This window comes from Scheffersomyces spartinae (assembly GCF_019049425.1).
Source record: "Scheffersomyces spartinae strain ARV_011 chromosome Unknown scaffold_4, whole genome shotgun sequence".
NCBI classification, from domain to species: domain Eukaryota; kingdom Fungi; phylum Ascomycota; class Pichiomycetes; order Serinales; family Debaryomycetaceae; genus Lizanozyma; species Lizanozyma spartinae.
Window position 1 is genome coordinate 60,166 of NW_025065051.1, and position 27,100 is coordinate 87,265.

The following is a 27,100-nucleotide window of genomic DNA, read 5'->3' on the forward strand; positions in this document are numbered from 1 at the left end:
AAATAACATTAAAATTAGAATGAACTGTTTCTGTAGCAATACAATGTAGTACGGTTTGATTAACACAACTACACTCGTATATTGGTACTCGTAAATTATAATCGTAAATATATCTTATTTGATTTTAAAGCTCGTAAAAATACATGCAAATAAGAACGGTACTGAAAAGCAAAGGCATTACAAAGGGGAACGCCTTTCTAAGAGTTTATCACCAAGTCGTAACTAAAGGAGTAGTTCATAATATATTCTGCATTCTTTAAATCGTTCAAGTCAACTCTAGAAATAGCTTCTTCTTCATTGGCAGCTATTCCTGCTTCCAAATGTCTTTTAATAAGTCTGTCTCTCACTACTCCCAAATCAGTATTAATAAGCCAACTTTCATCAACCAACTGGTGAAGCTCATTCCATGGTTCGTCTTTAAGATTAACGTAATTTCCTTCTAAGAGTACTACCACAACATCTGAAGATATGGAGATATCATTTTCTTTGGGGTTCTTCAACTCGTGATCAAATGAAGGTCCGTAGAGGTCCTTATAAGGTTTGGTGATGGCTTGTTTCACAAGACTGACATATTTTCTTGCGTTAAAGGTAAAAGGAGCACCCCTACGGTCTATGGCCAATTGAGGATCTTCAAACGTTAACAACTCCTTTCTATAATAGTGGAAGCCATCTTGAGGTAAGATTTCGGTCTTTATGTTCCGTTTGGTTGTAAGTTCATTAGCCAACCGTTGAACGAAGGTGCTTTTGCCAGCTCCAGGGACTCCAGCTATAGATATAATAACTCGGTTTGGACACTTTCCAACAGTCAAACTCTCAATTCTCGCTACCAACGAGTTAATATCGTCTATATTCACCATAATGGCCATACAGTGGAAGGAAACGTTTATACGAGAAGAGGGGCCTGGTGGTTTGACTCTGGCCGTAAATAGTTTCGTATATTGCTTCACTCGCGTTTCCAGTGGTTGTGTTTTCCAATTAACGAACTTCAAATTTGTGTGGACAGAACAACTTGATCTGGCAGATATAATTAGACGAGGTCGTCTGTTTGGATATACTGATTTACGATCGACGTCCAAGCGAAATCAATTGCTAGCAGTGCTCAATACGGTCATCAATGGTGTTCATGCGTCTTTGGCATTTACACCAAGCAATGTTGAAGATGACAGCAGTATACGAGTTTCGGTGAATTGTGATGAAGTCCGATGGGAGTTCAAGCTTCGTAAATTATCGGAGTTAAAGACATCAGAGTTTTTTACTGGTATGAATTTCCAACAATTTGGTCAAATGGGGTATCTTAAGTTCCAGATCTCCGAACTTCAAAATCTCTTAACAAGAAAGGATCATTACATAAAGTTCCTTACAGAAAACTTTAAGCAAGCCAATGGGGCTCAGTTCCTTCAGAAATATAAGAAGAACAATCCATCATCAGGAGAGTCGGTAACTCCATTTGAACCAATGGAATGGTTGACCAAAAAAAGGACGCTGTATCGTGAAAAGAACAAGAAACTACATAGTGGTGGTAAAGAGGAAATCAAACGGAATTTGGTTCATGATGCTGTTTCGGATGAATGGACCTTTGGTGATATCAATGCAAATGCCGATGAAGATGCCGATGAATGCTTTAAAGACGAGACTACTAGCAGCAACCCGAGTTCACAACCTCAATCAAAGTCAACTTCTCCGAAGAAAAGACAAAGACTTGGCATAGTTTCAACTAGAAAGAAAAAAAAGTCTTCCTCTCAAGCTCAATTATCGTCACAACTTTATAGTCTTCTGTCGTCCCAGGTGCCGCAATTATCAGCTGAAGACGATGGTAACAAATTGTTTCCCAGCAGTCCCACTAAAGCAGAGATAGATGATTAACTTATAAGGTTTTGCCAACGATTGTGAAGCAAAAGAAGATCTTCATTCTGTTTCTCTGTCATGATTTGAGAATATAAGATAGTTAAGATGTCGTTCCAAAACTCAATGAATTCAATGGCCTCATGCTTGGAATTAGGAGTATTTGTATGAGTAGGAACCTTGTTATTATAGCTATTATGCTTACTATTATCTTGTCTTTCAAAGGGTAAGACGTTGGATCTTTTAAAGTACCCGGAGAATACGGGTATCCAGAACCTTATCATGGTCATAGTACAATCATGTATAGTCTCGATAGAGTCCATATCTAAACCCCGAACAAGATCCAATTCATTGCCATATTCTTTCTCCAAACAATGCTTTATTACTGATTTGAGTAAGATGAGCACTTCATTTGCAATTGTTTCGGGTATATCGATACTCAATGTTGCATTATTCTTGTTACTGTGAATCACTGAATTCATAGCACTCAACGGTACTCTGAGATTGGTGCTAGCACCAGAGCTTATATCCGTGTTCTCTCCGAATCTTTGTATGCTCTCTTGGAGTATTGTTGATGCTATAAGTTCTGGAGTTAGTTCGTTTTGGTAACTAATGGTTAGTACTGAATTGCTTAATGCCTTGGCACACAAGTTCTTATCATTAGATAAAAGCACAATGATACTGGTAGGATTATTCTCGTGAAAGTATAGACAACAATCCAATATGGAATCATCGTTATTAAGATGTATCGAATTAAGTTTTTGTCTTTGTTTCTGACCTCTCACATATAAGTTATTCTTTGCCAAAACAGAATAGATCCAATTATTAGCCCACCTTGCCAATGAACCAATTGATTTGCCTCCTGTTGATTCCAGCACTCTTGAAGAACTCTTTAACCCGTCCAATTCCCTCATCACGGCAACGGGGATAATTATCCGTAATTGGTAATCGGCCGCAAGCTCCATAAGCTTATTTATCACGCTTAGATGTGCCAACATGAAGTTGGTATCAACTATCAAGTATGATAAATTACTACTAGTGATTCCCACCGTGGTAAACGGTGGAGCAGTTTCAAAAACATCTATTTCCATTTCGTCAGAGTCAACTTTGGTTCCTCTTATTTCAGTTAATACTTGCGAGATGGTTCTTTCCTCTTCATCCTCATCTATTGATACCATCTCAATGTCTGTATCAGTATTAATCGGGGAGACTGGAGTTGGCTTGGAAATCTGTCCCTGTGACGGTCGACGGTCAATGGTGATTGTGCGGGAAGAGTCCTTCATACTAATCCCTTCTGGCGCATATTTAGAAGGTAAAAAAGACATTTAATGACAAGTAGTATCTTTTTGTTTGTATTAGTAGTATATGATGTGTGACTATATAAGGTTATATTAGTTCTGGATGCGCTACCATAAAACTAAATTGATATGGGAGCGCCGATAAAGACTGGTAAGTATCGGTTATACTAGGTGTCACCCAACAGACACTGACCAGACAGCAGACATCAAAGAGCTAACAGACTTTGAGCAGAAAGTGGACAACCTCTAAACAGAAATTTCATTCCACTTTAACACTTATATTCAATGTTATAAAAAAGAAGGTCTTGTGCCCAAGTGAAAAATTGTTGCAAAATTTCAATTACAGGAAATTCTACAACTGTTACCAAAAGTATTGAGTTAGGTCATTCACTATATGTCAAACTTACTGTTATTAAAACATATGCATTGAAATATTAATGGACATATTCGGACAGCCGTTATTGAGGTTAAAGAGCTAAAATATGTCCTATCTTGTCTATAAAATTACACCCTTCGCGTAATATACTCTTGCATTATGAAAACCAACTCAGGCAAGTAACACCGAACAAATGCAAAACAAATACTTAACAACTGCTCAGCAGATGCCGAAAAAATGCCGAGCAAAAAGTAGACAGATGCTGAACAGACAGCGATCTGACGATCTGACATACAAGCTGAAATGCAAGCAGACACTGAACAAACTCTGAGCAAATACCAAACAAATACTGAACAAATACCGAGCGGAAAGGTGACACACTCTGAACATAAATCAAGCAGACAGTTAGCAGACACTGAATAGGTAGTAAATAGACATTGAGCAGATATTGAACAGACATTGAACAGACACTGAAAAGGCACTGAAAAGGCAATTAGCCGACAGCAGCAGAAACCAGCTTATGATAATATGTCTCAATTGGTTTTCTTACATACTCCGGTCTTGACGCAATGATCTTTGCACTTCATTGCTTCAAAATGATTAGCCGTCATTCGCAGAATATGGACATACTCATGACCAAAGATATAGTCAGGTCCTCTTCCTTCATAATATGTAGCGCACTTTAATTCTCAAACCTTCAAGTAGATACCCTTCCTGTCCAATCCAATTGCTACCAAAGCCAATACCAACGAATATACAACAAGAATACCGAATGCCAAATACCCAGGAGCATCTATTGTGTTAATGGACATGTTAACAAATCCAGTTCCGAGATTAGCTAGTAGAAACAAAGCTAATCCGTTTTTATTTGTTGCATCTAGAATTGGTGAAGCATTGGGGTCTGATGATGATGATGAAGATTTTTGATCATCAAAGAACTTGTCAATAAAGTTGTATACAAATAACATTGTTGAGTTGTAAGAAACCACCCACATGACATACGCAATATTTGCAATTCTTCTTGAAACTTGATGGAACTCAGTAGAGTTTGAAATGAACCAAAACATCAAATGATAAATGAGTGTCAGGCTTAAAAGACCATCAAAAGTTGATACTGAAAGTGATTTAAATGATTTTCTCAAGATTCCACATTGTCCTAAAAGACTATTTGGTGTTGGTTTCGAAGGTAAGACAAAACTTCCAAACAGTTGACCAAAAATAAAGATACTTAAAAACCCAAAGAAGGAACATATGCCTTCTTTATTCATTGTAAAAAAGTTTTGTAAGCGGAATTCATCTGTTAAAATGATTTCCAAAAGATTCAGTTTAACCAATAAGAATTCGTACACTAACAGTATAGCCAAAGCAATGAAAGCCCGAGGAAATGCATGGAAAAATGGGTCTAAAATTGCAAGGAAGATCGGTAAGAATCCTAAAGTTATAAAGAAGTTCCAATGAATACCATATTCAGTTACATGTTCTTGATATTCTAAACCTTTAACACTTAAAAGTCTAACAATACCCAAGACCAATAAGGGCAAAGCTTTCTTGGTACTCTTGAGAATAAGTTGACCATACCTGGACAAGTTGAAAGTGTACCCTGTTGTAGTCAATTGGTTCTTTAATATTGTTCTAGAACTTACTAAGCCCATGGAGAAAACAAATGATCCCACCCCCAAGTCCATCATTGAAGTACCCCAAGTTTCTACTTTAGCAAGACGTCTAGGGAAAATTTGGAAGTCCACTGCCAAAATCGAGATATTGGTTAGGATTAACATCTGTGATCTATAAGCAGTTAGGAACTGCTTTTTCGGAAGAGTTGCACCAGTCTGCAGCAGCAGGGGAACCAGCAGAGACAGCTTGACTGACTTTCTGTTCCAGATATAATATCCCAATGCTGGAGCCAAAATCAATGTTTGTAGCTGAATGGGGACATTACTATACACAGTAACTGCAGTTATACAACTAAGACAATTCAAAGCAAAGTCTATAAGAAATGAGTCCTGTTCAGTAACAGCGAATAGTCTATAAGCCAAATAAGATACCACTGGGACCGTTGTTATGCTGTAGATCTCTCCTATGGAACCTCCATAGAGTCCCGACACAAATTGTTCCTTCCTTTCCTTTAGACTCATGTATAACAATGTTAAGTAATTGTGTATGTATATGTTATTGTATGCTGTGGAAACGTATACGCTTTTATAGTGAGAATTTTTGTACACCAAAATGTCGTTACTACTACCCCACGATTCATTAAGCGCATGGGTATCATGACTGACAAGACAGATGGCAAATGTTACAGGTCAGATATGGATGATACACCTATCCCATCAGAATGCAATAGGTCAGATTTGGAGGATACACCTATAAATGATACACCTATGCCTCCACCATCATTCACTACTCATCCCACAATGACCATATCCTCTCCTCCTCTGAGAGATAGCTCTGTTGATGCCTTTGTCATCTATTCAGATAGCGATGGGGATGGGGGGTCACTGAATTCATTGGACATCCCAAGACTGTCCAGAAGGCGCAGGTCTAGAACAAACCAAATCAGCAGCACTCGTTCCCGTTCCCGTTCTAAATCTACAGAGATTAAACTGGAGGGTAATAGTCCTGACATTGCTGGAACTAAACGAAGATCACGTCCTAGACGGAAGTCTGCTGGGTCAGGGTCCCTGTCTTTAGAAGGATCCCCCAAGCCGGGTAAAAGGAAACCTCGAAGAAAGTCTACCAAATCTGAAGGGGGTTCATCAATCTTTGCTAGTGGATATACTTCAACTCCTGCTACGGGTAAAATCTTTAGAAACTTACTTATATTGGAAGAGAACCTTCGACAGCAAGTGATTCAACAAAGAGCCCTAAGAAGGAAATACTTGACCTTTTTAGCTATTCTATGTTGTTTAATTACATCTATTTCCCATGTGCTCTATTTTAACCAATCAGAGGCGACGACGATCAAAGGCCCCTTTAGAGTAATTCTACAATTGATCTTATTGGCATTATTAGTTACTATCATGTTATATCACTTGTCTGGAGAATATCAAAAAACCATTGTTCTACCTCGGAAGTTCCTTTCATCTTCAAATAAAGGATTAAGACAATTAAATGTCAGATTGGTTAAAATCAAAACCCCTTGGTCCGACCAGTTTGTGGATATCTTGAGAGAAATGGGTCTATTTATAAGTACAATGTGTTTGAAAAGTGTTCATAAAGTTTACCCACTGAAAAGGAATAACCCCAATTCAAAGTTAGAAGTGTTTTTGGTGTCTTGTCTACTGAAATGTCAACCAAGATTAGGGATAACCGATGTGAAATTGGTCTTGAATGCTAGAGTGTTTAAGACTCACGTTAGAGAAGGTTGGGACCTATATAGAAATGAATTCTGGATTCAGGAGGGCGTCCGTCGTCGGAAACAAATGTTAGCCTTCATTGAAGAGCAGAAAGGGAAGTCATTAACAAAGAAAAGGAAAAGGGCCGGAACAAGGCTGACAGAACCACAGTAATAATGATGGTATATATGTTAATCTCCTGTGATTTTGCCACTGACAACTGTGCCAAATACAACGCATTCTAATAACGATGATCCTCCCAACCTGTTGCCTCCATGTAACCCTCCACTTACTTCTCCAACAGCATACAAATTAGGAACAATTTGATGATCTTTGTTCAAGACTTGTCCATATTTGTTGATTTCAATCCCACCCATTGAAAAATGCACCACCGGTGTAATTAACCCAAAATAATACTCTTCATTTTCTTCATCAAATGTAGAACCAAAATCTTTCCTTCCATAAGTGTCATCTTTCTTTGAAGCAATTGCATTGTTGTAGTCAATCAAAGTATTCAAAACAACTTTCCCGTCGATTTTATCGTTGATACGACGTAAAAATTGAACCATGTCTGTTAAAGAACCTCGTTGTAAAAGCTTTTGCGAAGTATAAAAGTCAATATGGTTCTTTGCCTTTTCATAATCATTTTTATTAACCACAATTAGCGAAACAGCTCTTCCCAATTCTATGCCAATGTCATTACTCAAACTTGTGGTAACTCCACAATTATCCAAAATTGCTTGCGTCACTTGATCTCTTCTTCCAAGTTCGTTAGTAAACCTTTCTCCTGTTACCGGAGATATGAGAAACCCTCCAATACCTCTTATCAATTCTCCACATAGAAACTTCCATTTTTCGTTTATAGAAGTAAGCTTCAAAAACCCAGTGGGATGAACTTGAACTTGATCCATATGAATCAAATTGGCTTCCACGTCTCTAGCAGCAACTTTTTGACCATCTCCTGTAGTTTGTTGCCCATTGGTAGAAGGGAACGAGACCAAGTCAGGTCTAAATTGCTTTAATAACGAGCCAAAATCAGCAGAGTAACCCCCGGTGGCTAAAACAACATTCTTGGACGTTATGTGACGTGTCTTCTTATCTGAATCAACATATTCAATTCCAATAACATTGCCACTATTACTTTTCAAGATCTTATTTAGCAATGACTCCTTAAGAACAGTCACCTTCTGATCCCTTTCATATTCTTCAATCCTCTTAATCAACAGGGACATAATAGCAAACCCGGGAGGTAACTTCCCACTACCTCTGTGGGTCCTAGCATGGCTATGACCTCCTAATTTGGTTACCACAGATAAATCTATTTTATTGTGTTCTGTTAACCATTCAATTGCATTCTTGGATTGATGCACTAAGACTTCAACCAAGTCTAGTTTCGATAGCCCCTTCCCGGAAACAACAGTATCGCTTTCAAAAGATTCAACAGAATCTTCATCTTCTTTAGCTGTTTGATATTTAGTAGGCGTACCGTTAATTCCACTGGATGCTTTCATAGAGTTTCCTCCAAGTCTATCCGTCTTCTCCACTAAAATAACAGGAACACCCCTCTCCAACACTTTAAGCGCAGTAGTTAGCCCAGCAAGGCCTGTACCTACTATCACCGTATCTGTTTCCATACCTTTCATGCCCATTAATATTCTATTCATCAAGTGGTGTCCTATGACTGACAAGAGGACCAATGTAACCACCGCTTTAATTGCTTTTAGTAACCGAATTTTGGATCAAATACAAGACTGTTTTAAGTCAATTGACCAAGAAAAACCATCTTCACTATTATTTATGTAATATTCGTTTAGCTTACTCCAAGATAACTAACACCACCTGATATTCCAGTGTATAAATCCTGCATTTAAAGAATCCGCCCTCGGATTTATTGGATCACGTGGTAGCTCTGTTTTGTGTACCTTTAGTTTCTACGTAACTGTAATTCTAAAATATACAATACACCTTTTACTAATCTCTACCACAACTCCTTACTACAATGCTACAGTTGAATTCTGTTATTCACCCAAACACATCCGGGCAACGGTTCAAGTTTGAAGCCTTTTTAAGAAATGAACACAATTTCGGACTTGATCCCGATAGACCAGTGTGTCAGTTTTTCACTCCGCTGAACCCTGGAGCCTGTCCCAATGGAAACAATTGTCCCAATAAACACGTCCCAGCCATGTATTCCAATAAGATTGTGTGTAAGCATTGGCTCCGAGGACTTTGTAAGAAGAATGACAACTGTGAGTTTTTACATGAATATAATTTAAGAAAGATGCCTGAGTGTCTGTTTTTCTCCAAGAATGGATATTGTACTCAAACACCTGAATGTTTATATCTTCATGTAGATCCTCAACTGAAGATTCCTCCGTGTCCCAGTTATGAGCGGGGGTTTTGTCCCGATGGACCTAAATGTTCCAACCGTCACATAAGGAAAATGATGTGTCCGTTGTGGGTAACTGGGTTTTGTCCTAAGGGTTCTGACTGTGAGCATTCTCATCCTAAATTCGAGGGTATCATCGACAGATTACGAATAAAACCAGACGAAGAAACGAATCTGGACAAGTGAAACATATATGTATATTTAGGACCGTTTCAAGGATATTGTGTCATCCCATATAATCAGGTATTGGGTGCAGTTATACTTGAAGGTGGGCAAGACAAGGTATATATGGAGGTATTATTGAACATGCGTATAGCTGAACAAAGCGATGGACATGTTAGTAATAACCGTGGTGATGCTAATGACAGTGATACTGACAGTGTTAGTGGTTCTAATGAAGGTACAAAATATGCCGACGTTTGCTCTCGATCAGATACAGTGGTGTCCAGTTCAAGTGAGCCAAATCGAAGTGATGCGTCTACAAATGATGATTTGTGTCCACGGAATGTTATATTGGAAGCAGTTCTTGAGAAGAAGTCGTACCGTTGAAGTCTTTGAAAAGTATGAAGAGTCTGTTGTTTGACCACACAATACGTCTCATATCCTGACTTGCTGGAAATAATGATATATATATATATATATATATATATATATATAGCTGTAATATATTGTACATTAATAATAACATTTTAATTATATCCGAAGTTTCCTATACTGCTTCCGTTCTTGTGGACTAAGCACCCAGTTTAACCCATCAGACAACTCTTCATCACCTCCTAAATCGGTTTCATTATTGGAGTATTCATCATCATCAAGTCCTAACAAGTATACAAGCTGAGTGATGCGCACAAACTTCTCTTTTAGTTCATAGTTATCTCCGCACGCAGCGTTGATCAAGAACGAAAGGTCTTTGTCCAACTTTAAGGCTCCCAATTCATTGATTCTAAACTTCTTAAGCATCGACAAGATTCTCTTTTCCAAAAAGTTGGATAAATTAACAACTATTAGTCTCATAAGTTTGCTTAGGATCAATGTCTTATGGCATGTTTGTCTGTAGGGCCCAATTAAGTTTAACCAGGTGCTCTGGAACTTAAGCAAGTTGGCTGTTTCGTTCAATGTCGATGGCAGATGAATAATATAATGTTCATTGGCTTCTGGAATGAATTCATTGACCATCGTTGCCAATCTATTCTTGAATGACTTCTCAAACATATTAACGATATTGTCACTGATGATCCTGTTGGTACTATGGGTGAACGGAGTTAAGAAGTCGTCCTCAATGATCGAATGCATTTTTGTTGAGTCATTTCCATAAGGGAACTGTTCCTTCAAGTATCTGGGGTTCAATACCTTCTTGATAATCTTAGTGAAATACTCTTGTCCCACAGCAACACTGTTCAAATAAACAATAAAGAGATCTAACCTATTGGCACTTACCAATTGTTGAGTAGTAGAGGCAACAGAACTAACGCTTGATCCAACTACATTCCCAATAGCACCTTTGAAAAACCCCATTCCAGATGCTGCAGCTCCTTGATCAGGCATAGGGGTTCCACTTCTTGATCCAAAAGGACTATTAAGAGCTGGTTTGGAAGCAGCCGCAGCTGCTGCTGCAGTGGAAGTGGTGACCGGATTATGAACAAGTTGTTGGTTGTATCTAGGTTGGAATTCAGCTAAAGTCTTCACAAAAAATCCTTCAATCAAATGTTTTTGAACAATCGTAAAAGAATCAACCATGAACTTCTTAACAGTAGAAGGGATACAAGTCTTAGTCACGCTAACCACACTGGTGTTAAGCACTAATGTCACATCCTCAATCACAGATGAAACAGGAGGCTGTTCTAATGAAGTGAAATTAGGGTTAGGTACGAGCATCAGGTTAATATCTGGTAAATCTTCAATAGTAATTGCCTTTTCAATGGATCGTTTGATGTAGAATTCCCATAGTTTCTCATAAGCAGGAAGTAATTTATCATGAATTTTGCTATTGAATTTAGATTGGGAGATTATATCCGGTAAATTAAATTCATGTTCTTCTTCGTGATGTCTAAAATATTTGGAAGCAATAAATTTACCAAAATCATTCCAATAGTATAGGATGTTCCCCAATTCAGACATCAAATCACTGGATTGCACTATACTTACCAACTCATCAGAATCGTTGATACTAAGATCATTTAAAGAATAGGAAACATCATTCAGCCTATTATGCTTGTTCAAAATGGGAAAATCATATAACCTGATGTCTTGTAAGACCTTATCAACTCTTCTGATATCATAAAAGGTATCACTTATCAAGCCAATTTGAGAGTCTACCTCCAATTGAATTTTAGAAACCACATATTGCATGGCATTAGGGTAAGTTTTGCTATAATATTTTCGAATCAAAGGATCATGTTGTAACAACATTACCAGGACATTTTCAAAAAGTTGTTGTGTGATTTGACCAAACATCAGCAGTCCAATATGATTTTGGGTATTTTTAGTTAAAGTTCCAACCAATCCACTGGAAGAATCAGATATGATTTGACAAATGAACCTTGAGTAGCAATCCAATCCAATCTTCTCTTTCCCAATAAGTGGGAACAATTGAAAGTATTTGGTGATGTTTTTAACATCTCTAATTTTCACGGCATCTTCAAAATTGGTTTTGAATTTACTACTGAGCATATCAATCCAATTATCAATAGTTGTTCGAGGTAATTCGGGGATTTCAGTACTTGGAATAACAGCAGATGCAAACTTACCGTCTATAAGATCTTTATCAACGTTAGACAATATCTCACTAATACAATTAGCTGCCAATTCACAATCGTCATGCTCAATGGCATAATTGGCCTGATTGATATTATTTTTTAAGATCTGAGTATCTCGAACATATTTAAGCGTCTTATTGACATTGGCCATCTCCTTATCAATAGCCTTGATCTTGAAAGTTAACAGGTACCCCAAATCATTGGCATTGGAAAATACATTGGTCAACTCATTACAACTATTGATGGCCGTAGAAAGTCGGGTACGGTTAAGCTCAACACTCATAATATCCAGCTGATGTTTCTTCAGTCCAAATATAACAAATTTATCCAAGTCTCTACCCAAGTTATCATTCAACTCATCTATTTCGTCTATGATGTTGTGAGCTTCCTGGGAAGAAGTGATTTGCAGTGCCTTTTGGGAGATAGCTTGAACACGTTCTCGGAGTTCAATGGCTGAGTACGTTAAATACTCTTCCAGAGAAACATGACCATTGGCAGTCGTCATTATTGAGGAATATAAAGTAGTAAGAGTTACGCTACGTAGTTTGTATGTGACATTAAGTTGTTCACCATTTAATACGGACTGCATATAGTGCATCGAGTATAAACTTACACCAATCTATAATACCTTTCTATCAGGTATATGTCAGTGTATATCCGTCTGCAGTCGTGTATACCCTCATATACCCTTATTATCTACATGGATAAGTCACTCATTAAATTGCCTTGCTTATATACTTATCTATTTCTGTTCAGAGACCCAGTCGTTCAAACCGTGTCTGTTTCTTGCAATCTCAAAAGCATAAAATTGAATACGAACAGCAAATATGGTATTGTGTTGAGTATATTCTTCATCAGACTTCAATCTTAACATAGTACCGAAGTTAAAGTCTTCGATGGTGTTGAACTTTTCACAATAAGCTCTCCATCTTTTCTTTCCTTCAACAGATTTCAAATCTTCTTCCTTAATAGATTTGACGGATTCAGCAGTGCTATATTCAGGGAAATCCTCAATGAAAGTGTTGTAAATATCATCATCATGTTTAGTCAATTTCAATTTAGATCCAGGAATACTGGACAATAAGTTCCAGTAAGCTTCCAACTGTTTCACAGACTTGACAGCAAATTGCTTCTCGATATCCTCCAAATTGTCGGCGTTCTCAGCGTCGAATGTAGACATGGTTTTGTTTTGATAATACGAAGAAGGTTGAGTGTAGTAGTAGCATTTAGAAATCTTCGATGGGATTCTTGGGACACATTTTTCACTGTGTTACACAAAATTTACCGTATTGTATATAACAAAAGAGTTTACCATCTACATCTAATTTATTACATAACAAAGTTAACATTACTGTTCCACATATAATACAAATGCACTTGTTCATTATTATCATTAAATGTTTCGACAACCATAAAAGTCTATAAGGTAACGGTTGAATTATAACTTGCTTGAGGTCTTCAGAGCAAAAGCCTTTAAGATAAACTTGGCTTCTCTCATACCACTTAACCATGCACCATGTACACACCCGGCACCTTCCAGAATTGTATGTTCGCCAGCAAATCTAACATGAGAGTCTAAACCCAAACCAACATTAGGAAATTCATTCGAAAGCTGAATAATACAACCGTCAGCATCGTCACCTGCGTGAACAGCAGAATAAGACCCTCTAAAGTAAGGGTTTTGAGTCCAACTAGTGGTGAGGACTTGAAGGGGATCAGGAATAGGTCTGTTGCCAGTGACAGAGAGTTTTTGAAGCATTGGCTTATAATATTCCCAAGCCTTTTCAGGGTATTTCTCAAAGTAATTAGTCAATGGAGCCTGAGTTAACAATACTAAGGAAGGTTTGTTGGGTGAATCGTGGACTTTACTATAGTTAATGGCATAAGCTGGAAACTGGAAAGGAATTGGTGGATTTTCTGGAGTGAATTCAATAGGAACTGGAGCAGCATCGTAATCAGGTAAAATAGTATATCTATCTTGAGAATAATCCCACCAGACTTGATCAAATTCAAGAACGATTTTACCTAAAGCACCAAAATGGATACTTTCAAGAGATTCAGTTACATTCTTTGGTAAACTAGGGATCCATTCAATACCTCCAACTTCATCTTTATCCAAAGCAAGAACGCTTTGAGGTACAGTGACAATGATATAATCAGCTTCAATTGTTAAACCAGTTTGACAAACAACTCTAACTTTATCACCACCACGATAAATCTTCTTAACTGGTTGACTAAGTAAGATATTTTCAACACCCTTTGCCAACTCTTCGGGCAAACGACCGAATCCCTCCTTATTATACAAGTTTCTGCCTTCATGTTGTAAGATCCCATACTTGGCACTCATGACATCCCAACTTATACCATGCCATAACTCTAAGTATCTGATCATACGGACCAAATAATGCTTCTGTTGAGGAGTAAGCAACTTGTCAAACTTTTCAATGTACCGTGTAGCAATCTCTTTTAATGGAACATCCTTATGATCTAACAGAGCATAGTAGTATTTTTCACTGAATTTTTCAGCATCAAGTAAGATTTGGTTTAAATTCAAGCCATTAAGATCAACAACACCATCTCTGTCATACACTACAATATCCTTTTCATCAAAATAACCATCTCTAGGAACTTCGAACTTCCCCAGGGCCAACTTGTAATCCAATACAGCGTTGTCAAGACAATCATGAAACCAAGCAGCTCCTAAGTCATAGGGCAATCCATGAACAGAGCTAGTTCTATCAGTGAACAACCGACCTCCGATTCTATCTTGAGCTTCAACAACGTAAACATCCCTTTGATCCAAAAGAGTCAACAATTCATTGGCAGCTTTCAATCCAGAACAGCCTGCACCGATTATAGCAACTTTGGTGTTAATAGTAGTCATTTCGTCAAGGTTTTCAGTGATAATCAGTGAAATACGTTGTGGAAGAGACTTTGCAATTATACTATGTGGAGGAACTGATTTAAAAACTATTCCCTTAAGCTTGCTAAATATTTCTTTTAGTTTATACCAACTCAGGAAGATCAACAGGTTCAAATAGTAGTTCATGATCTCCCCACTATGGTCAGATCCATTCGTTAACTAGCACAAACGGTTTATTAAGTGCACTTTTTAGCCGCACTCCGGTTGCCGTTTTTAGTCGTACCGCGCGCAAGGGAATCGATAGCCTTCAGATGCTGTTAATCATGGCAATGGCAATGGCAAGTGTCACCAATGAACAATATGTTACACACTATGGTGCAATAACGATTTTAATATCAATTGTGCGTAAAAATAGTACAAGTTCAAGCAAAGGAATGAGATCACCATGTAACTTGGTGCAGCTTCTTTATGTCATAGATAAGCAACCGAATATATCGATCAGCTGATTCGACTTAGTAACTACATGGATACACATAGTATCATAGACTTGTTAAGTGCTTCCAAAAACGGTAATAGTAGCCGCAAGTATGTAGTCCTTTAACACAATTCATATAATTGAACTTGGCCAGTGTATAGTTAATAGCGCTGGGTCCAGCTATTTGTCGTTTCGATCTTACTTTTCGAATTGAAAAATCATTCCATGGTACAACACTAATTATGGTGAGAGCTATTAAAAATATGGCCCGAAAAAAGACATGTACTATTCAATACCCTGCCAAATACCTTCTACTACATATGTATTACTCTATGCTAGTTATGATCACAATCCAAGTGACTTGGTCACGTGATCACGAATCTGTTTATTATACTCAATTCTGTCATCTCTCCAAAGCTTACAAGCATCAATATTAGCACCGCTTTCTGGATTAGGTTCGGCCAACATTGAAATGACACTCAATAAGATCTTTTCCACACTTTGTACTGGTGACCATCTTTCTTCTGGGCGCTCGTATTGATTTGGATCTTCACCTGGAGGATGTAAAATAGATATACAAACTGTTCCATCAGCATAAATGTTAGGGTGAAGAAGTGGAGGATCAAATTTGAGAACTGGTGGTCCTAATGGATAATCTGTTGGGAAGCTTAAAATTGCTGGAAATACACCATTTTCATATGGAGTATCAGAAGGTCCTTCTACTAAACATTCCCATTTGAACAAATCATCATCACTAATAGGTCCTGCAACAATTCCTGGTGGAGGATCTCTACTAAGTTGTTGGAACTCTTTGAAAAGTCTCCTCTGTGCAGTCAGAACCATATTATAATCACTTTTATATAAATAAGTCTTCTTATCAGCCAGGTACAAGTAATAGTAGTATTAGTAGTAGTTAGTTGTTGGGTGTCGTTTGATTTGATCTCACCTGTTTTTGCGCTACCAATGAAATCTTTAAATTTTGTATTTGGATCTCCAGGTCGTGTGCAAGTGTCAAAATAATTATCATAGATCGATAACAGATACATTAACCCCCTAATGATCTTTTGCCGTCACTCTTTCTTTGACTAAAGTCTTATGGCTATGACTGTGATTGCTTCTACGTTCTACGTTATTCTTTTACCTAAATATCTTAGTCACATATAAACTCATAACCATTGAAGTTTATTTCACCTTGTCAAGAAACGATGTAAGTAGTTGATCAGTTTGGGAGACTGCTTATCTTCTTTGCGCATTAGCTGTAATTGTTTTTCAATTTATTATCAAGCACCAGTAAAGGAATGACGGCGATTGTTGATAGATCATATTTAGTTGGACCTTATCATAGTGATTAGAATTGAGCTTTGTGCTTTATCTACACAAATGTCATATTAGATCATTATTGTTTACCTATTTATCTCCACAGTCTATTGGGAGCGCCGCCTGGGCTTGTTGTTCAAATTGAAAAATTTTGGTTTGCAACTTTAAATCAACCGATTTTATTATAGAATAACTTAAACTTGGTTCAGATAAGAACTAGTGGTTATAAGAATTGTAATTGAGGAAATTCAATTGACATGTCGTTTGTTGCCAAAGTGAAAAATGTACTTAGTGGTGATACATTGGTGCTTATTCCAGTTAAAAGTACTCAAGTGCCAGTACCGGAACGTATTTTAACATTACTGTATGTTCGAACTTCTGAAAATGGATGGCCTTCAAGAGAATACCTTAGACAGTTGCTTATTGGCCGTGATATTAAGGTATCTGTATTTTACAAGAATCCAGCTACTGGAAGAGAATTTGGTGATGTGAAAACTCCTATTTTTGATTCTTTGATTGTGCATTTGTTGGAAAAGGGTTATGTTCATTTGAAGGATAATGTTCAAGATGATGGTTCTGAGTTATACGAGGATATTATCGCAGCTTCTCAAAAGGGTTCTTCTCAAAAGCTTGATACAGAAACCGGTCGTATTGAAATAATTCCCTTAACAGAACAAATTCAAGCAAGATCCCAAAAATATCCTCTTACTTGTGTTGTTGAGAGAGTTATCAGTGGTGATAGAGTCGTAGGCCGTATTTTTGTTAGATCTAACCAACACATTGAAAGTCCAATCTTATTGGCTGGGATCAAGTGCCCAAGAACCGACGATGAAACTGCTAAATTGGTCAAAGTGGGTGAACAAGCAAAGCAATTTGTTGAAGAAAAATTATTAACTACTAAGGTCGAAATCAAGGTTAGCATTATCGGAGAAAATAGTGCAGGCTTGCCAATTGGTATATTCATTCACCCAAGTGGTAACTCTATTCATGAAAAATTATTGGAGTTAGGTTTGGCTGAAATTGTCGACTGGCAATCCCAATTTGTGGGTTCTAAGTTAATGGTGGAATGGAGAAAAGCTGAACAAACAGCTAAAGCTTTGGGTAAAGGACTTTTTGCTACTTCAACTGCTGCAAAGCCAGCTACGATTTCTACTGGTGTGAAATCAAAACTGTTGAAGCCTGGCTCAACTCTTGACAATGTTCAAGTTGGTCGTGTTTTACATGCTGATACTTTTATCCTTAGACTTCCTCAATCTGATGAAGAAATCACTGTTCAATTGGCCTCTGTTAGAGCACCAAAACCAAACGATTCAACTGTTACAACTAATGTTCAGGTCCAACAAGCATTGGTCAATACCGCTAGAGAATATGTGCGTAATGCTGTGATGGGTAAGAATGTCACTGTTTACTTTGATGGTTACAGACAAGAAGATAAAGAGAGGGGCTTTGATGCTAGATTTACTGTGAGTATTAAGTTGCCAAATGGCTCTGATTTATCAGAACAAATAATTTCTAATGGTTGGGGTACTGTTATTAGACATAGCAAGGCCACATCTGGTGAAAGATCAATGAACTGGGATAAATTGGTTGAGCTTGAAGAAGCATCAAAGAAGGCTGGCAAAAAGGGGATATTCACAACTGGTGATATCTCCAAGGTATTAACTGTTGGTACTAGAATTGTTGATGCTAGTGAGAACTTTTCCAAAGCCAAAACATTTTTGAACGGGTTCAAGCAAAAGGGTAGAATTGGTGGATACCATGTTGAATATGTCAATTCTGTGAATCGAGTCAAGTTGTATAATCCAAAAGAAGGCTTGAAGTTGACATTAATTTTGGGTGGGTTATCTAATGAACATAATAAATCTGATGAAGGTTTGAAATTTGTTAACAAGAAATACTTGCAAAAAAATGTTGAATTTGATATTTACGATACTGACAAGATTGGTGGCTTCATTGGTAATTTGTATGGAAGTCCCAGTGCGTTGTCACCAGTGCAAGTTCAATTATTGAATCAAGGGTATGTGAAATTGCATGATATTGCTGTTAACAGCAATAAATTTGCCACTGAATTCTTTGAAGCTGAAGATGAAGCCAAGTCTAATAAAAAGGGACTTTGGTCAAATTACGATGCTGCTCAAGAAAAGGCACAAGAGGAAGCTCAATTGGCTCAATCATTAGAAAAAGTAGCCATTGAATCAAAGCCCAAGTTCTTTGATATTGAAGTCACCGATGTTGATCCTACCACTGGTGTCATTTCATTTCAAAACATCAGTCCATCAGCCGTTGCTAAATTCACTCTGTTCAAGAATGAGTTCAATGAATTCCATTCCAAGGCTCCAAGTGCAACATCTTCATCTGTTGACTTGCCATTTAATTTGAATAAGCCTCCAAGGAAGGGTGAATTGGTATCTGCCAAATTTTCTCAGAATGGTAAGTACTATAGAGCTCGTGTGATCAACTATGACAAATCTAGTGGTTCATATGAAGTCAAACATATTGATTTTGGAAATGTTGATAAGGTTGCATTATCAGGTTTAAGATCATTACCAATTAAATTTAGTTTGGCGACTTACCCAGCTTTTGTTAGCACTACAACATTACAAAACTTGAGATTACCACCTTCCAAGCCAACTGACTACTTCACTGATGCTATATATGCTTTGGAAGACTTAACATACGATAAGAAATTGGTTTTGAGTGCTATTCCTGGTACCATTACAGATTACACTGGTGTTTTGTATGATTCAGAACAGCTGTTAAAGGATGCAACTTATACCATCAACAAACAATTAGTTAAGGAAGGTTGGGCTGTTGTAGATGAAACAACTTTAACTGCCACTATCAAAGCTTCTGATTATGTTTCTGGCTTATTGAAGGTACAAGCTGAAGCAAGAGCTGAACATGTTGGATGTTGGGAGTTTGGTGACGTTAGTTTTGATGACGAGACATTTTAGACATCACTAACTGTATAGAGAAGTACAGAAAAGAAAACGAAACAGTCATTGTATAATATCAGTATAGTATGATGAGGCCATACCATTTTATTCCGAGGGCATTTCCGGTGTTGATCTGGTCGGAAATCTATGGTGGCGTGGCTGCAGACAATTTCCTGTGTTCGACAGCGTAAGGCATAATTTTTTTTTCACCAGCTACCAACAGATAAGCCAGGTGTTTCTATTCTTCTTTCAACACCATTCCAAACCGAAATGAATCCTATGGCTACCAACTTAGTCATCATGCTTGGCATGATGCAACTCGCTAAGAAGATTGACTTTGAGAACCCGGACGTTTTGTTTTGGGTCAGAGTTGGGTACTTGGGATGTCAAGCAGTAGCATTGGCAATCTATTTTATCACCAAAGCTAAGATCAACTCTAAGAACGATTTGACTACTTTGAAGTATGTTGAACCTGCTAATCCTATGAGTGGAGAATCCGAACCCAAGGCTGTTGTTACTACTGTTAAGGAATATGATTTGAAACAAGTTGATGCTGCTTTAAAAGGTGTTTTCCAAGGTTTGGCTATGATGGGATTCATGCATTTGTATATGAAATATACCAACCCACTTTTCATGCAAACCATTTCTACTGTTAAGGGAGCTTTAGAAACCGACATTGTTAAGATTCATCTTTTCGGTGTTCCAGCCTCTGGAGACTTGAAGAGACCTTTCAAGGCTGCTCCTAACTTGTTGCAACAATTAACTGGTGCTGGTGCCGGTGTCAAGACCGATAAGGCTTCTATTGATGCTGCTGAAGTCAGTGGTGCTGGTGGTGTCAAGGAAGATTAATACAATAAACTATATAACTGTACTAGATTACTGTGTTGGTGCAACTAATATACACTCTTGTTCTTTTCCTCTTGTGAAACTTATCAAGTCCAATACTTTGGCACTAATGATAAGCTCGTCAACTGTCCATCTGCCAACATTGTATACATCAGGAACCATCCGGTTTAATTCTGGTATTAACCCTTGGTAGAGTTCCTTATACTGAATCACTTCCGATGGCTGAATAGTGGTCTCGGACACGACCCTGACAAAGTAATCGTGAATCCATTCAGGTAAAAAGACTTCATCTTCAGTTAAATCGTATTCCTTTCTATTGTAGCATCGGATTAACCATAATAGCCAGCATTGATCCTGGAACTGAGCTTCTACCATTTGTTCAAAACTGGTAACTCCAAGTGCTAAGAGTAACGAACGTTGGAACGGAAGATCTTTCTTCCATACGCTCTTCAAACTTATCAATTGGCTTTTGTGTTCTGCTAAAAGTGTCTTCTCTTGTCTCTTGATGTTCTTAATGGCAGACGACATAATACTCTTTTGAGACTTCAAGTAGATCCCTATGTTCTTCAATTGAATGTCATTCTTGTTTTTATCTGTTGGTAATGCGACATTCTCAAGAATAACTAGTTTACTTTCAATGGCTTGTCTCAATTGGTTTAAACCACTTAATCTCATTCTCAAACTAAGCTTGGTCTCATACTTATTCTTCATCAACAATTGAAATAATAAGATCAAACTATCAGGAATGTGAGTCTTTGTAATGAAAAAAAGAAGTCCATCTTGGTATTGGGAGTATTTATTAACAGCCTTTTCATCATTGTCTTCAACATTTTCACTTCTATGAACAGCTGTAGTATAATCATTCATCGTAGGTAACTTAACTCCCTGCAGCTCCAATTCAGACAAAAGTTCCATTGGCACTTTGATCTTCAACGCAGCAGAGTCTGCAGTATTATCTTCTAGGCAGAATCCATAAGCAAGAAGAAGCTCCTCGTTACCTTTCATCCCATAATTATTGTATAATTCACACCCTTGAACTCGTTCAGGGTTCTCGCATTGTAATGTAAAACTGCCATCGGTTTCATCAACTAGCCAAGTCACCTTGGCCTTAGGGTTATGGTTGGTCAAATCAATAACGGGGATAAGCACTGCTTCATCTGGTGCTACTTTCCGACTCACATGCTTGGCAAACAAGTAATAGGGGAAGGATCTGGATTTCAATATAAGTGATGCCCACAAATAATTGGGGAAACTCGTCCAATTTTTAGTATCAACATCAACAGCAAAATACTTGTAAATATCATCATCCGTATAGAATTTGTATTCATAGTAAAATTTCATGTTAATAAAATGTTCTTCGGGTTTAGCAACCGATTCAGGTATCATGTTAATTACTTGCCACCATTCTTCAATTAAAACAGTGATGTTATCTTTTAATGAATTACCCAAATTTGTTCCCTTTAAAAGCGCCTTATGTTCGCCATCCCAACAATAGGGAGTTCCAATTTGCTCTGATTTGGGCAACAAGTCAACGAATGCCTTGAACTCATTCTGAGGTTCACTGCGAAGTTTACTCAAGTATAACTTAAGTATAGCATTGACATTGCTAGTCTTGGAGTGCACTGGTCTAGCCCAGTCTCCAAAATACTCTATAGCCTTATCAATGGTAATAAGAGCTTCGAATGGTATCTTCATCGTTGGAGTTCCATTATCGATGCCATCGCTGTCATTGTATACGGCACCTATGTAACCTGCCTCCAAATATCCAAACCCAACATTATTGGAGATCACAGCACCTTTCAGTTTAGCCCAAGTTACTAATTTGTTGATTTCTTCCGACATAACTAAGAGTTATATTGAAGTCTGTCTACGAATATACAAGCATCTTAAGTATCTTCAACTATCCCATCGCTCAAATTGGATAACCTGTATAGTTGTTGTCGTTTGCTTAGGTAATAATGTGCGCACATAACATCTGATCTTTTTGAACAAAGCTCAACTTAGTAATACTAACTTTGAAAGACCTTACTCTTTCTTCACTAAATCCATTATGAAAGTTGGAATAGCAAGAAATGCACGGGGTTTGACTCCAAGGATAAGTTTAAAGAACTTACAAGTATCCAGCGTCCGGTTCCAACATCAAAAAGTTAATCCTCCATCTGAGGAAAACAAACCGGCGAATGCTGATGCACCCAAGAAGAGAAGACCTTTGAGCAGAGTGGCAATTGGTGGTAGTCAAGATCATGAACGGAAGTATGCGAAAGGTACTATCGAATTTGCTGCTTGGAAAGCTATCTTAGTACTCTTTGGGGCTGGTGGTTTAGCTACATGGTGGTTCCAAAGAGAAAAGGAAAGAATTAGAATTCAAAAAGAAGTTGAAAGCAAAAGAGGGATTGGTAAACCTTTGATTGGTGGGCCATTTTCATTGGTTGATACTGAAAATAAACCCTTCACCAATTTGGATTTAGTTGGTGATAAGTTTTCTATTCTCTATTTTGGTTTCACTCATTGTCCTGATGTTTGTCCTGATGAATTAGACAAGTTGGGAGAAGTGTTGGATACTTTAAAGAAAGACAACAACACTGAATTACAGCCAGTATTCATTACCTGTGATCCTGCTAGAGATTCTCCTGAGGTTGTCAAACAGTACTTAACTGATTTCCATCCTAGTATAATAGGTTTGACGGGTACTTATGAGAATGTAAAGAATGCTTGTAAGAAGTACCGGGTGTATTTCTCTACTCCGCCAGATGTGAAGCCCGGTCAGGATTATTTGGTTGATCATTCGATTTTCTTTTATTTAATGGACCCAGAAGGTAATTTTGTTGATGTAATTGGAAGAGAAGCTACTGCCACTGAAGCAGTGGAGAAGATCAGACTGCACATTGATGCATTTGTTCCAAAGGAGGAAATGGAAAGAAGAAAGGACTCTTGGTTAAGTTTCCTTTATAAGTGAGTGTAAATAAGCTTCAGAAGAGCTTCTACTTGTACATAGAAATATTATATGCTATTGTCAATTGATTTAATAGTAAAGTCAATTTATAGAAAGCTATAAGATATTGCATATAACCTAGGCTATTGCTTACGTAAGAATGGCTCTCTTGAAGGAACCACAAGATCTACATTCTTCTTGATGAACAGCAATTCTCCGTTGGTTTTCAAGTGGATCCTCGGCTTCCTTTGGTTCAGGCCATTCCAATAACCCATTGGTGTAGTTAGGGACATAGTCTGGTGGTAAGATTTCCAATCTCTTACCGTAACCAGTAACCTTTTTCCAATCTCTGTGAACATTGTACAAAGACTCAGACATATAAGCAAAACATCTTTGGAACTTCTTCAAATTCAATGGAGTGTTCATTTGGGGCTTAAAGTCGCAATATTCACTCCAAGCTTCCTTAGGGTTTGCCAAAATATAGTCAGTTGCCTCTTTAACAGCTCTTAAGAATCTCTTGACCTTTTCTGGGTTAGCAGCCAAGAATTCATCATTGGCAATATATAAGATGGTGCAGAAACAGCAACAACCTAATTCGGCCAACTTATCAATTCTAAGCATTTTAGCATCAGTAACTGGTCTACCAACAGAACGACAGTACTCTTCCAATTCAACCAGTTGAATACATTCGATACCAATACCTGCATCAATCTTTCCTTCAATGATGTATTTTGCAACATTCATACCACATCTAACAGCAGTATAGTCATTGGGAGTCATACCATAATGTTTGGTCAATTCATCCACTTGAATCTTACCAAATTCCCCAACATATCCAATACGTTTGCCCTTAAGTGATTGGAAATCGGTAGTGATTCCACTACCTTCTAAATAAACCACTCCGGTGAAAGGTTCATCTAAAAGTGATCCAACAGAAGTAACTGGGAACCCACGGGCTTTCGCAGCCAAAGTATGGATCATAGCTTTCAAACCCATATCAACCTTACCCAGACCAATTAACTCAGTTACATCCGAAGGGTTAGATGGTTCTAAGATGGCCATATCAACTCCATGCTTAGCAAACAAACCTTTAGTTTGAGCCAAGTAAATAGGAATGTGATATGGTGTTGGTTGCCAGTTCAATAAGAAAGAGATTTTTTCAGTAGACATTTTTAATGCTAATGATAAAGATAAAGATAACAATTAAACAAATTAAAAGGAGAGAACTCTCTATATTTATAGAATTTTTATCCCTATAACTTTCACTTGAATCATCCTCGTCCCCTACATCCCCCAACAAACCATAGAATGTTGTAATTGGCTTTTGCCTGTTGGGGGTTTGACTTTATATGGTCGTGAACACACCAAACCAACATGCAGTACGTTTTGCAATGGTCGCAACTTCTTGGCTTGTTAGCGCATGAGACTTTGGGAGCAGTACCTTCATCAATCAAACTTACAGCCAATTATTTGGATGGTCCCCTTCATATTTGGTAGCAAGGATAATGGACTTGGCTACATAAAGGTGGCGAGAATGCCGTATGCGATGTCGGCCCCTTTATAAGTATGCGGATAAAGATCCCATGTCCCTTTTCCCCTGACTTAGCATATTATGAATCTACGAAGCTGATCTTTGATTGAACCTGTGACTTTCAGGAGTATAGGCAACCTATTATGAATAAATTTACCTAGTGTTAATGATTCCAATTGGCTTTCTGGGTTAGCACTCGTCAAGGATAACGTAAACTGGTATACTAATGGTACTACTCACGGTTGTGCCACATAACATTAATTTACTAGTAGAGGTCAAAGGCTACTCGCATTTATTTGATGTATAATGACTTTGATTTTAACTTTGACACATTATCTCTTTGATAAGTGTACTAGGCCGATGCTTTGTCCCTTTTCGTATATCTGCTCCTTGTACTTATGCGTTTAAGAGCCTCGCACTTGAGGCCTTTGGGTGCAAAAGAATGCGGGGATACTGACACAGAGAAATAGTATGAGCATGCCTTTAGTGGTATGTAGTAGTGTTATTGTATATTATTCTTTTCACGTATGTTATCGTGATATCTTTGTAATATTCATATTTATGGCTTTGTTCCTTCCGAGGGTTCCTGGAAATGCAAAGAACTCCATTCTCAACCTTAATTAATGTCAATAATTACATAATATGTCGTGGTATCATCAATGCTCTTATTAGCTCAAATTTGGTGCATGTGGTTTCATTAAGATAATGCAATAATTCTTCATTTAAACCACTAGAATCAATTACTTTGTTGTGACCCTTCTATCTGAGCAGGTTCATTTCGACTCATTAATTGACATTAAACCAATTGGGTAATTAAATGGTTACCCGGACATGACGTGCCTATACCAATTTTGAATCTTGATAAGGACTCTTTCAATATTAAATCCAAACATCAAAACTACTGTCTGTTATCAATTCAATTATGTTGACTCCCGAACAAGTGGCACAATACCATGAACAAGGGTTTCTTTGCTTACCTGATTTCCTTAGTAGGAAGCAGATTGACCAAATGAAGCAAGAAGCTACCAAGTTGTTAGACCAATTGGACATCACAAATCACCCTATGACTCAATTCAAAACTGATGATAATGATCATATTGGAGACCAGTATTTTTTTGACTCGTCCGATAAAGTGTCATATTTCTTTGATACGGACGCTTTTGATTCCAATGGGAAGCTCCAATTCCCCAAAGAACAAGCCATAAATAAAATAGGTCACGGATTACATATGCACAACAAAATCTTCGAAGATATCACACTTGAGAATCGTGTTAGTGAAATTGCCAAGGTGTTGGACTATACTGATCCTAGAGTATTACAAAGCATGCTTATATTTAAGCAGCCAGTTACATCAAATGATTCAGAAAGAGATAACGCAGTGCCTCCACATACAGATGCTACGTTTTTATACACAGATCCACAATCTGCAGTTGGGTTTTGGTATGCTCTTGAAGACTGTACTGAAGAAAACGGATGTCTCTATTTTGTTCCTGGGTCTCATAAGCAATTCCCTATCTGTAAACGATTTGTCAAGGTCAACGGAGGGAAAGGTGGTTGCAATTTCATCCCTTTATCTGACAAATGTGACCCCACTGCAATAGGAAATGCTATTCTGGAAATTCCAGAATCAAACTATGTTCCAGTTAAGTGTCCTGCTGGATCATTGGTATTGATTCATAATTCAGTACTCCATAAATCGCACAAAAACAGATCAACCAAATCTCGTTATGCCTATGCTTTCCATATGATTGATGGCACAGCCAAATATGATCATCTTAATTGGTTACAAGTCCCTCCAACAGGTGGTACCAACTTTACCAAAGTCAATGTGCATTAAAGCCAATATAATAACGTTATATTATTATTATACTAGTATCTTATCGTTTCCTTATCACTGAATCCTGCATACATGGTCATTATCAAGGTACTGCACACTGCAGTAGCCCTCCCACCTCCTCTAAATGATTTTAAGGGGCAAAGGGAGAAGTTTTGTCTTATAAATTGTTTCTTTCTACAACTGTTTTTCTTTTGGTTTATTTATTTGAACTCATCACTGCTGATACTTACGATTGACTCGGAACCGAAACTATAAGAGTTGACTTTGTTTTGAATAACTGATTGATTCTAACTGAATATATTGCATTCTGACTGATTGGTTACATTAATTCTAACTGACTGCTTTCATTTGTTCTGACTGACTACTT

The 27,100-nt window shown here is 37.6% G+C and overlaps 16 protein-coding genes across 16 annotated transcripts; 6 read left to right on the forward strand and 10 right to left on the reverse strand.

Annotated features, from left to right (window-relative positions):
* Positions 1–197: 197 nt before the first annotated feature.
* YFH7 (uncharacterized protein) lies at positions 198–857 on the reverse strand (the record flags this gene model as incomplete). Its single annotated transcript, XM_043194352.1, has 1 exon — positions 198–857. The coding sequence occupies one exon, from the start codon at positions 855–857 to the stop codon at positions 198–200; it is 660 nt and encodes a 219-aa protein (XP_043050676.1).
* A 1,002-nt stretch (positions 858–1,859) lies between these two features.
* Positions 1,860–3,167, reverse strand: KQ657_003651 (mRNA-processing endoribonuclease; the record flags this gene model as incomplete). The annotated part of the gene is made up of 1 exon (XM_043194353.1): positions 1,860–3,167. The coding sequence occupies one exon, from the start codon at positions 3,165–3,167 to the stop codon at positions 1,860–1,862; it is 1,308 nt and encodes a 435-aa protein (XP_043050677.1).
* Positions 3,168–4,205: 1,038 nt separating this feature from the next.
* GWT1 (glucosaminyl-phosphotidylinositol O-acyltransferase) lies at positions 4,206–5,651 on the reverse strand (the record flags this gene model as incomplete). Its single annotated transcript, XM_043194354.1, has 1 exon — positions 4,206–5,651. One exon carries the CDS (start codon positions 5,649–5,651, stop codon positions 4,206–4,208), a length of 1,446 nt encoding a protein of 481 aa, XP_043050678.1.
* Positions 5,652–5,930: 279 nt separating this feature from the next.
* Positions 5,931–7,025, forward strand: SPO7 (Nem1-Spo7 phosphatase regulatory subunit; the record flags this gene model as incomplete). Its single annotated transcript, XM_043194355.1, has 1 exon — positions 5,931–7,025. The coding sequence occupies one exon, from the start codon at positions 5,931–5,933 to the stop codon at positions 7,023–7,025; it is 1,095 nt and encodes a 364-aa protein (XP_043050679.1).
* A 17-nt stretch (positions 7,026–7,042) lies between these two features.
* Positions 7,043–8,500, reverse strand: OSM1 (Osm1p; the record flags this gene model as incomplete). The annotated part of the gene is made up of 1 exon (XM_043194356.1): positions 7,043–8,500. One exon carries the CDS (start codon positions 8,498–8,500, stop codon positions 7,043–7,045), a length of 1,458 nt encoding a protein of 485 aa, XP_043050680.1.
* Positions 8,501–8,850: 350 nt separating this feature from the next.
* YTH1 (cleavage polyadenylation factor RNA-binding subunit) lies at positions 8,851–9,426 on the forward strand (the record flags this gene model as incomplete). Its single annotated transcript, XM_043194357.1, has 1 exon — positions 8,851–9,426. One exon carries the CDS (start codon positions 8,851–8,853, stop codon positions 9,424–9,426), a length of 576 nt encoding a protein of 191 aa, XP_043050681.1.
* A 507-nt stretch (positions 9,427–9,933) lies between these two features.
* Positions 9,934–12,501, reverse strand: COG4 (Golgi transport complex subunit; the record flags this gene model as incomplete). The annotated part of the gene is made up of 1 exon (XM_043194358.1): positions 9,934–12,501. One exon carries the CDS (start codon positions 12,499–12,501, stop codon positions 9,934–9,936), a length of 2,568 nt encoding a protein of 855 aa, XP_043050682.1.
* Positions 12,502–12,738: 237 nt separating this feature from the next.
* KQ657_003657 (uncharacterized protein) lies at positions 12,739–13,176 on the reverse strand (the record flags this gene model as incomplete). The annotated part of the gene is made up of 1 exon (XM_043194359.1): positions 12,739–13,176. One exon carries the CDS (start codon positions 13,174–13,176, stop codon positions 12,739–12,741), a length of 438 nt encoding a protein of 145 aa, XP_043050683.1.
* A 258-nt stretch (positions 13,177–13,434) lies between these two features.
* CBP1 (Cbp1p) lies at positions 13,435–14,880 on the reverse strand (the record flags this gene model as incomplete). The annotated part of the gene is made up of 1 exon (XM_043194360.1): positions 13,435–14,880. The coding sequence occupies one exon, from the start codon at positions 14,878–14,880 to the stop codon at positions 13,435–13,437; it is 1,446 nt and encodes a 481-aa protein (XP_043050684.1).
* Positions 14,881–15,679: 799 nt separating this feature from the next.
* Positions 15,680–16,177, reverse strand: UBC7 (E2 ubiquitin-conjugating protein; the record flags this gene model as incomplete). Its single annotated transcript, XM_043194361.1, has 1 exon — positions 15,680–16,177. The coding sequence occupies one exon, from the start codon at positions 16,175–16,177 to the stop codon at positions 15,680–15,682; it is 498 nt and encodes a 165-aa protein (XP_043050685.1).
* Positions 16,178–16,908: 731 nt separating this feature from the next.
* KQ657_003660 (uncharacterized protein) lies at positions 16,909–19,605 on the forward strand (the record flags this gene model as incomplete). Its single annotated transcript, XM_043194362.1, has 1 exon — positions 16,909–19,605. The coding sequence occupies one exon, from the start codon at positions 16,909–16,911 to the stop codon at positions 19,603–19,605; it is 2,697 nt and encodes an 898-aa protein (XP_043050686.1).
* Positions 19,606–19,887: 282 nt separating this feature from the next.
* PHO88 (Pho88p) lies at positions 19,888–20,436 on the forward strand (the record flags this gene model as incomplete). Its single annotated transcript, XM_043194363.1, has 1 exon — positions 19,888–20,436. The coding sequence occupies one exon, from the start codon at positions 19,888–19,890 to the stop codon at positions 20,434–20,436; it is 549 nt and encodes a 182-aa protein (XP_043050687.1).
* A 27-nt stretch (positions 20,437–20,463) lies between these two features.
* KQ657_003662 (protein-lysine N-methyltransferase) lies at positions 20,464–22,275 on the reverse strand (the record flags this gene model as incomplete). Its single annotated transcript, XM_043194364.1, has 1 exon — positions 20,464–22,275. One exon carries the CDS (start codon positions 22,273–22,275, stop codon positions 20,464–20,466), a length of 1,812 nt encoding a protein of 603 aa, XP_043050688.1.
* Positions 22,276–22,483: 208 nt separating this feature from the next.
* SCO1 (Cu-binding protein) lies at positions 22,484–23,389 on the forward strand (the record flags this gene model as incomplete). Its single annotated transcript, XM_043194365.1, has 1 exon — positions 22,484–23,389. One exon carries the CDS (start codon positions 22,484–22,486, stop codon positions 23,387–23,389), a length of 906 nt encoding a protein of 301 aa, XP_043050689.1.
* A 126-nt stretch (positions 23,390–23,515) lies between these two features.
* THI13 (4-amino-5-hydroxymethyl-2-methylpyrimidine phosphate synthase) lies at positions 23,516–24,535 on the reverse strand (the record flags this gene model as incomplete). Its single annotated transcript, XM_043194366.1, has 1 exon — positions 23,516–24,535. One exon carries the CDS (start codon positions 24,533–24,535, stop codon positions 23,516–23,518), a length of 1,020 nt encoding a protein of 339 aa, XP_043050690.1.
* Positions 24,536–25,818: 1,283 nt separating this feature from the next.
* On the forward strand, positions 25,819–26,733 carry KQ657_003665 (uncharacterized protein; the record flags this gene model as incomplete). The annotated part of the gene is made up of 1 exon (XM_043194367.1): positions 25,819–26,733. One exon carries the CDS (start codon positions 25,819–25,821, stop codon positions 26,731–26,733), a length of 915 nt encoding a protein of 304 aa, XP_043050691.1.
* Between the last annotated feature and the right edge of the window lie 367 nt (positions 26,734–27,100).